This window comes from Myotis davidii, unplaced genomic scaffold, assembly GCF_000327345.1.
Source record: "Myotis davidii unplaced genomic scaffold, ASM32734v1 scaffold997, whole genome shotgun sequence".
Lineage (NCBI taxonomy): Eukaryota > Metazoa > Chordata > Mammalia > Chiroptera > Vespertilionidae > Myotis > Myotis davidii.
Genome location: NW_006288449.1, coordinates 176099 through 184250, shown reverse-complemented (window position 1 = coordinate 184250; position 8152 = coordinate 176099). Strand labels below are relative to the sequence as shown.

General features: G+C 41.7%; 1 protein-coding gene across 1 annotated transcript in view; it reads left to right on the top strand.

The window, feature by feature from the left end:
• The window catches only part of ASB15 (ankyrin repeat and SOCS box containing 15), a 37448-nt gene that overhangs the window by 22248 nt on the left and 7048 nt on the right, over nucleotides 1–8152 (top strand). Inside the window, exons 7-9 of the mRNA XM_015561760.1 lie at nucleotides 2991–3236; nucleotides 5961–6132; nucleotides 8026–8116. Of these exons, the coding sequence (XP_015417246.1) occupies nucleotides 2991–3236; nucleotides 5961–6132; nucleotides 8026–8116 (509 nt within the window). The remainder of the gene's footprint in view (nucleotides 1–2990; nucleotides 3237–5960; nucleotides 6133–8025; nucleotides 8117–8152) is intronic.

Here is an 8152-nt window from a genome sequence, read left to right as displayed (position 1 = left end):
TACTTTTGCTGTTCCCAACCCACTTATTTCAAAAAGAGCACATAATTGTCACTCATTTGTTTTCGTTTTGCTTCGTGTAAATTGTTAAATGCTTAGTGCCCACAACAGAGCATTAAGCATTTCTTTGCATTTCAGTCATTTGTTGTCCTCCTCCTCCTCCTCCTCCTTCTTCTTCTCATCGCATTTTGCAAATATAGAATTAGTTTCTACTTGCTGTTCCCAACCCACTTATTTCAAAAAGAGCACATAATTGTCACTCATTTGTTTTCGTTTTGCTTCGTGTAAATTGTTAAATGCTTAGTGCCCACAACAGAGCATTAAGCATTTCTTTGCATTTCAGTTTCATTTGTTGGTTTGTCTACTCTATCAGCATCCAAAGTGTGGGAAAGGAACTTGATCATGGAGTTATCAGTCAAAATAGAGTTCACATTTAGAAATAATATATATTTAAAACCAAATGGTAATATCAAAGAGAAAAGTAATGGTAATATCAAAGAGTCTCATGAAGGAAATATTCTGGAGGTGTTCACTTATGTCCCCATCATCCACATATCTGGAGAATAAGAATTTTTTCTTGGGTTAAATTCTTCAGGACCTTCATTGTGGAAACCACATTGTTTTTTTAGGTTCATAGGGAAATGGATAATTCATGGCACTTTCTCAATTTTCTTCTTGAATCTGTGGGATGCTTTGAAATTTGCTACTCACAGTCCACTAACTCATGAAGGAGAGATAAGAGAAAAAACTGCTGTTCTTTTTCTGTGCAATGGCAATCCCATTATCCTCGTACTTATTTATTAATATCCATAAACGGCCCCCCAAAAGTCACTTTGGGCCCGTCCATCAGCCATCTGGCCTTGCTATGATACTTTGATGTCTTGCAGTCATGTTACACAGTTACTTGCTGAGTGGTAGATACCTGATTTGTGATGACCTGACACTTAAGGGTTTTGCACTCAAACTGCCTCTCTGCCCTGTCTCTGAAGTTGGTGTCACCTTTCTCTATTAGATAGCCATGAGATTGTCCTGGCCACTGGGCCCAAGGTACAGAAGAAGCCAGTTAGTTATGCTTCGGGCATTTCCTTTCTCACAAATCAACATAAGTTCTCTTCTCTCCATCGCCTCTTTAGATTTTCCATTGCCTGTCAAGATACCTCGGAAAAATCTGCTCTATTTGTATGTCATATGAATCAGAAAATAAATCACTGCTGACAAGTAAATTATGTGAGCAAAACACATATACCCACAGAGAAAGTGACAGGAATTTAAACAGGAAAAGTGCCAGCAGATGATAAATGTACAAAAGTGCCTATAAACTATGCAAAAATCTCTAATGGGAATTCTCTAACTCCTGAACTGAAACTGGGTTTTCTTAAAATATTATTACTGAAGATATATATGTTTATTTTTTACTTCATAAATTATTTGTACTTGGTTATGTTACACAAATATAGTGTCTTGTTAATTTTCATTATTCGGCCAGTTATTGATGAGGTATGTCTTTGTGGGTTAACTTGGGAGGGGCTCCCAACAATTTGCATTGTTATGTTTATGGGAAAGAAAACATATTCTTTCCAAAAAAGTAAATTACAAGCAAAGTTTTATTTTTCAAAGTATTTTAAGTTGATGTGGCCTAGCTATGCTGTTGTTCTCGTGAAGAAAGACTAATATCGCTAATCAACATGTTCTCTGAATCAGGCAAAAGGAAAAAAAATGCAGTAGGAGCAAGAAGATAAACGAGGACACACCTCTTAGTTGGTTTGACTTATTGATGTTTGCTCTGCCATGACACCAGCTAGGATGAGGTAATTCACTGTAATTAGAGCTGCCAGTGGCAGGTGGGTGATTTCAGAGAAATGCATTTGTCAACAGACTCTAATTTAGACAGTGAGTAGGGCAAAACCTGAAATCTCATTGCAGCGATGGCTTGCCTGCCTCCAAAAGCTTGTCTTCGGCCTTAGTTCAGGCCTTTGGGTGCCCTCTCCCTTGGCTTGGCCTCAGGGCCTTTCTGCATTCTGCCTCCTGGGTGCCCAGGATGTTCTCTGTGGCCCCACATCTCCTCCTGCCTTTCCCAGCAAAGGCCCAGACTCTGAGTTTTTCTTCAAACACAAGACAGGATAGCCTTCCTCCCTAACCTGTAAAGTCCACAAGTGAGGAACATCTGTCTTTTTCTGTTGTCCACAGTGCCTGGAACAGTGCCTTTCATATCACGGCAAGTATTGTATGAATGAATGAATGAATGAATGAATGAATCTGTATTTATCTCCATCTGCAGGGAGCGGCATTCATCCTGCTGTTTCTTAATAAGATTTTACTTGTTGATAAGAGAAAATGCATTACATCTTTTAGGAATATTTATATCTAGCCCACCAGTGTGGCTCAGTGGTTGAGTGTCGACCTATGAACCAGGTGGTCACAGTTCAATTCCCAGTCAAGGGCACATGCCTGGGTTGATGGCTTGATCCCCGGTAGGGGACATGCGATAGACAGCCGATCAATGATTCTCTCTCAGCATTGATGTTTCTGTCTCTCTCTCCCTCTCCGTTCCTCTCTGAAATCAATAAAAATATATTTTTTAAAAGTTTCATGATAAACAGTGCACATTGCTAAGATAAGATGTTGTGTATATTCTTTCTAAATTTTAATTTCTTCATTAACAAAATTAAAATAACATCGAGAGACATGGATGTGAGAGAAAAACATCAATTGGTTGCCTCTTGCCCTACCAGGGCCCCAGCCAGGGAGGAGCCTGCAACCTAGATACACGCCCTTGACGGGAGTCAAACCCAGGACCCTTCGGTCCAAAATCCAACACCCTATCCACTGAGCCAAACCGGCTAGGGCCTGCAATGAAAATTTGGGTATAAGAACTGAAGTGGAGGTGAAAAATACAATATTCCCTTTTGATATTAAAATGGATAACGTTAACACCATCTAACATTCATGTTCCTATGCCTGCTGTCAATTGTCATTTTAAAAATCTCTTCAAGCGGTAAGAGGGGGCTCCTGTGACATGGTGTCTGCTCTGCTCAAGCAAGACAGCAGCCTGGACCAGCCCGGTGTCAAGCGCTGGTCGGCCATGCACGAGGCAGCCAAGCAAGGCCGCAAAGACCTGGTAGCTCTGCTGCTGAGGCACGGCGGCAGCGTGCACCTGAGAGACGGCTTCGGAGTCACGCCGCTAGGGGTCGCTGCCGAGTACGGCCACTGCGACGTGTTGGAGCACCTCATCCACAAAGGTACGTGGCCAGGAATTCCACGTTCCTGGCTTGTCTCCTTTTCTCCATTCCTTGCTGGCTTCTCTTCCTCTTCTGAAAGTAACCGGGCATCCGGCTTTGGTACCCAGCTCTCGACAACCTCCCGAGTGGTCCCCTATTCCACAACTCAAGTTTTAAAATATTTTTAAAAATACATATTTAAAAAAATTTTTTTTTATTGATTTCAGAAAGGAAGGGAGAGGGAGAGAGAGAGAGAAACATCAATGATGAGAGAGAATCATTGGACAGCTGCCTCTTGCACGCCCTCTACTGGGGATCAAGCATGCAACCCAAGCATGTGCCCTTGATCAAAATAGAACCCTAGACCCTTCAATCCACAGGCGGAAGCTCTATCCACTGAGCCAAACCAGCAAGTGCTCAACTAAACCATATGCACACTTACCTGCAAATCTGCACGCCTAGCTCAGATTGCTCTCTCTAAAAACAGCCCCGTTTTCACATAGACGGCTCCCAGGGTCTCACACTCATCTTCTCCTAAACCAGCGGTTCTCAACCTGTGGGTCGCAACCCCTTTGGCGGTCGAACCACCCTTTCACAGGGGTCGCCTAAGACCATCTTGCATATCAGATACTTACATTACGATTCATAACAGTAGCAAAATTATAGTTATGAAGTAGCAACAAAAATAATTTTATGGTTGAGGGTCACAACATGAGGAACTGTTTTAAAGGGCCAGAAGGTTGAGAACCACTGTAACGGAATTCCTCTTCATTCACACTTCTGATTTAATGATTTCTGAGACAAGTAGATTTATCTCTACTTCTTCCATCACCTTCTTTTCCAAACCCAGTCAGGTGCAGAATGCTGCCGCGTCCCACTCACCTGTTCTCCTTGGCAGTCCCTCTGGTTTGCATCCTGGTCAGGCCCCTCACATCTTCTCTGGACCTTGCAGTCATTTCTTAACTGTTCTCCAGGTTTCCCGTCTCCCCATCAGAGACTATTTACTGCATGCTGTACTCAGCTCCTCGCCTGAAGGACAGCGCAATGGTGTAAATCAGCAAAGAGTCCTCAGTGGCTCCCCACTGCCCACGGCGGCATACACAGGCCCCCTCCCCATCATTCCGGATGGTTTCACCAGGTGTAACCCTCACTACTTCCAACATGCATCCTGCACTCCAGCCAAAGTAGATGCTGCTCCCCAGCATGCCTCCCATCCCGCATCTGGGTCAGAGTCAGATGTTTGCCTTCATCTGGAATTCTGTCCAACATAATTCAAAATCAACTTCTTGAGACGCCTCCTCCCCGAAGCCTTCCCTGATTCTGCCCAACAGATTGTGATGTTTGAAACCTCCAAGTGCTTTATTAAGAATTAAAGACTTAAGAAACCAGCCTGGTCAGCGTGGCTCAGTGGTTGAACGTGGACCTATGAACCAGGAGGTCACGGTTTGATTCCTGGTCAGGGCACATGCCCGGGTTGTGGGCTCAATCCCCAGTGTGGGGGTTACAGGAGGCAGGCGATCAATGATTCTCTCTGATCATTGATGTTCTATCTCTCTCCCCCTTTTTCTTCCCTTCTGAAATCAATAAATATATTCTTTCAAAAAAAGAATTAAGAAACCAAATTCTGAAACTGGTTTCTGCTACCCACTCATTGTCTGCCCCTAGCTTAGTCACTTAAACATCTGGTTCTGACTTTCCTCATCCGTAAATAAAGGCTAGGACCACAGGATCCCCAAGGGTCATCTCTGGGGAAAAGACTAACATTTTTGAGGCCCTCAAAGTGCAGCCTCATTTAGTTGTTAAATAAGTCTTATAACAGAAGCTGTGCACCCTAGTTTACATGGGGAGATGTGGTTCATGCAAAGTAAGTAGCTTCTCCCCAACTACCACAGTCAGCCGCAGAGCCGAACTTCAAGCACAGACCTTTTCCCCTACATGGAACCTGCTGGTCTGATGTTGGGTGAATGTTATAGTTTGTGTTCTTTGATGATTTTTTTTGTTTGTTTCATTTCCCCTCTGAGTTTCTTAAAATAGATTTATTATCTTAGGTTCTTCTGTTGAGTCACACCCAGTGTTTCCACATACAGCACAGTTGGTAAACATTTGTTGGTCTTTTCCCAGGAGCATTTGTTATAGAAATTGACTTATTTCTCAGATGTTCTAATGATGCAAAGGTTTTCTAATAAAATAAAACATGCTGCATAATTGTTTATTAAAAAACTAGAGGCCTAGTGCACAAAATTTGTGCACTCAGGGGAGGGGGGTCCCTCAGTCTGGCCTGTACCCTCTCACAGTCTGGGAGCCTTGGGGGATGTCTGACTGCTCACTTAGGTCCGCTCCACCTGGGTAGTGGGCCTAAGCAGGCAGTCAGACATCCTTAGCACTGCTGTAGAGGCGGGAAAGGCTCCCGCCACCGCCACTGTGTTCACCAGCTATGAGCCCAGCTCAGGGCTTCTGGCTGAACGGTGCGTCCCCTGTGGGAACACACTGACCATCAGGGGTCAGCTCCTGCACTGAGTGTCTGCCCCCTAGTGGTCAGTGTGCATCACAGCAACGGTTAGTTCTGCCATTTGGTCGATTTGCATATTAACCTTTTATTATATAGGATATTGAGAATGTAGACGTTCTTAACTCTATACTTTTAATTTGAAGTCCTAACTAGAAAGGAAAACAACCGTCTAATTTGAAGGAGCCCATCTTTCCAGTCCACCCAGTTATCACTGTGCCATGTGTTCATACTGCCAGGGGGTGACGTGTTTGCTTTGGCGGACGATGGGGCGTCAGTGTTGTTTGAGGCGGCAGGAGGGGGCAATCCTGACTGCATCTCTCTCCTGCTGGAATATGGAGGAAGCGGAAATGTGCCTAACAGAGCAGGGCACCTTCCTATACACCGAGCTGCCTACGAGGGACATTACCTGTGAGTGATCAATCATAGGATGGTCATTTTAACTTAAAAAAATACAAAATTGCATATATAATTGAATCATAATTCTCTGTAAGTAATAACCCACCGAATCCAAAAAGAAATAGGCAAAATGTTCAAATTTTTTGGTCTTCTAAACATGTCAATTTTTCCCCTTTTTATATTTTTGCTTTTTAACAATTTAAAAAATTTTCAATTACAGTTGACATACAACATGGTATTAGTTTGAGATGTACATCATAGTGTTTAGACATGTGTATACCTTGTGAAGTACTCACCCCACCAAGTCTAGTAGCTATCTGACATTACACATAGTTCTTACAGTATTATTGACTCTATTCCCTGTGCTATACTTATATCCCATGACTATTTTTATAACTGCCCGTTGGTACTTCTTAATCCTTTTACCCTTTTCACCCATCTCCAAAGAGGCCCACACCAATACACATCATAATATATTTTTGTACTTTATAAATTTTCCACATTGAATGTATACTATGTACTTTTATAATGAAGAGTTTCTCTTTTAGAGGGAAGTTACACATGAGAATTCTTCACAAGCCATCCAAATATGTCGTCCTGTTTTTTTAACTGTGTTCATAAAAGGCTATAGAGTTTCTAAAAATGTTGCCCTTTGAAAAGAATTAAAATTTGTGAAAATGCTATCGGTATTACTCTAATTATTTAGCAACATGAATGGATATTATAGTATAATGTTAAATGTATTATTGAGTAGAAAAGTCTCATTATAAGTATAGAGTTCTTTATTAAAAAAAATGGCTGGATAGATTTTTAAATCACAAAAGTGCCACAATTGGCATATCAATAGAAGTCTATAATCATTATATTAAACTACCTGCAATGAGGGGTTGGTTTTAGGCAATGGAATATATTTAATAAGTTCCAAAACTTTGAAATACTTAGGCTTTGTCACCTTCAGTGGCCACATCAGCTAAGTGGCAATGACATAATTAATGCTAAGTGACACGTTGTTAAAGTTTACCTGGCTTTGTTCCCAGTGTTCATAAATTCACACATGGTAGCTCTGAGTTAGGCACCAGAGATCAAGTTATCCTTGCTGGTGGCTCTCATACATGTTTAGTTGGTCAGTCAAGTGTGGAATTTACAGCTATCACAAGTTCTTAGAAACATAAGCAGTGGTTAGTTCTCTCAAGTGGACTGTTATAAGGTTGATGAAATAAGAAAGAATCATCTTATGGCTAATAATTCCATTTTGAGTTATACTGAAGTAGACAGGATGTTCATGGCCAATGATAAAGCGTGGGTAGCTCAGAAAATGGTGAAGGAGGAGTAATGAATGAGAATTTAAGAGGCCTAAAATCTCACCCTTGCTCCACATCTATGTGACCTTGGACAAGTCGTTTCCCTTCCTCCAGGCTTCATATTGCTCTTCTGTTAAATGAAGGAGTTGCACTGAGTGATGTTCAAGGCCACTTCCAGCTTTAATTTCCCGTGACTCCATGATTCTAATGGTCAGGCTTATGAAGCATTTGTCTATGGCTTCGGATGGGCTTACCTTTCTTTTATAGTTTTCATTAAATAGCATTGGTTGCTGGTAACTTGTATGTTGTTCGGAGAAGAATTGGAAGATGGGGAGGGTTCCTGAGGAGCCAAAATTCTAGGGCCAAACATGTGATCCCCAGGAACATTCAGAACAGGAAGCTAAATAAAAACTAAACTACATTACACTAAACCCAATAGTAGTAAGTCAATGGACAAAGATTATATGTCTTTGTATAAGGTTATCTAGCAGAAATAAAGAAAACTAAAACAAACTGCACTCATTTGTCTAATGAGGAAGCTGGTTTAATTAATTTCTCGATTGTCTTCATGCCTTGTGGATGTTTGATTTATTTTTCTTTTCAGTGCATTGAAATATCTTATCCCAGTAACATCCACAAATGCGATCCGGAAAAGTGGGCTAACACCAATTCACTCAGCAGCAGATGGGCAAAATGTCCAGTGCCTAGAACTGCTCATTGACAATGAATTT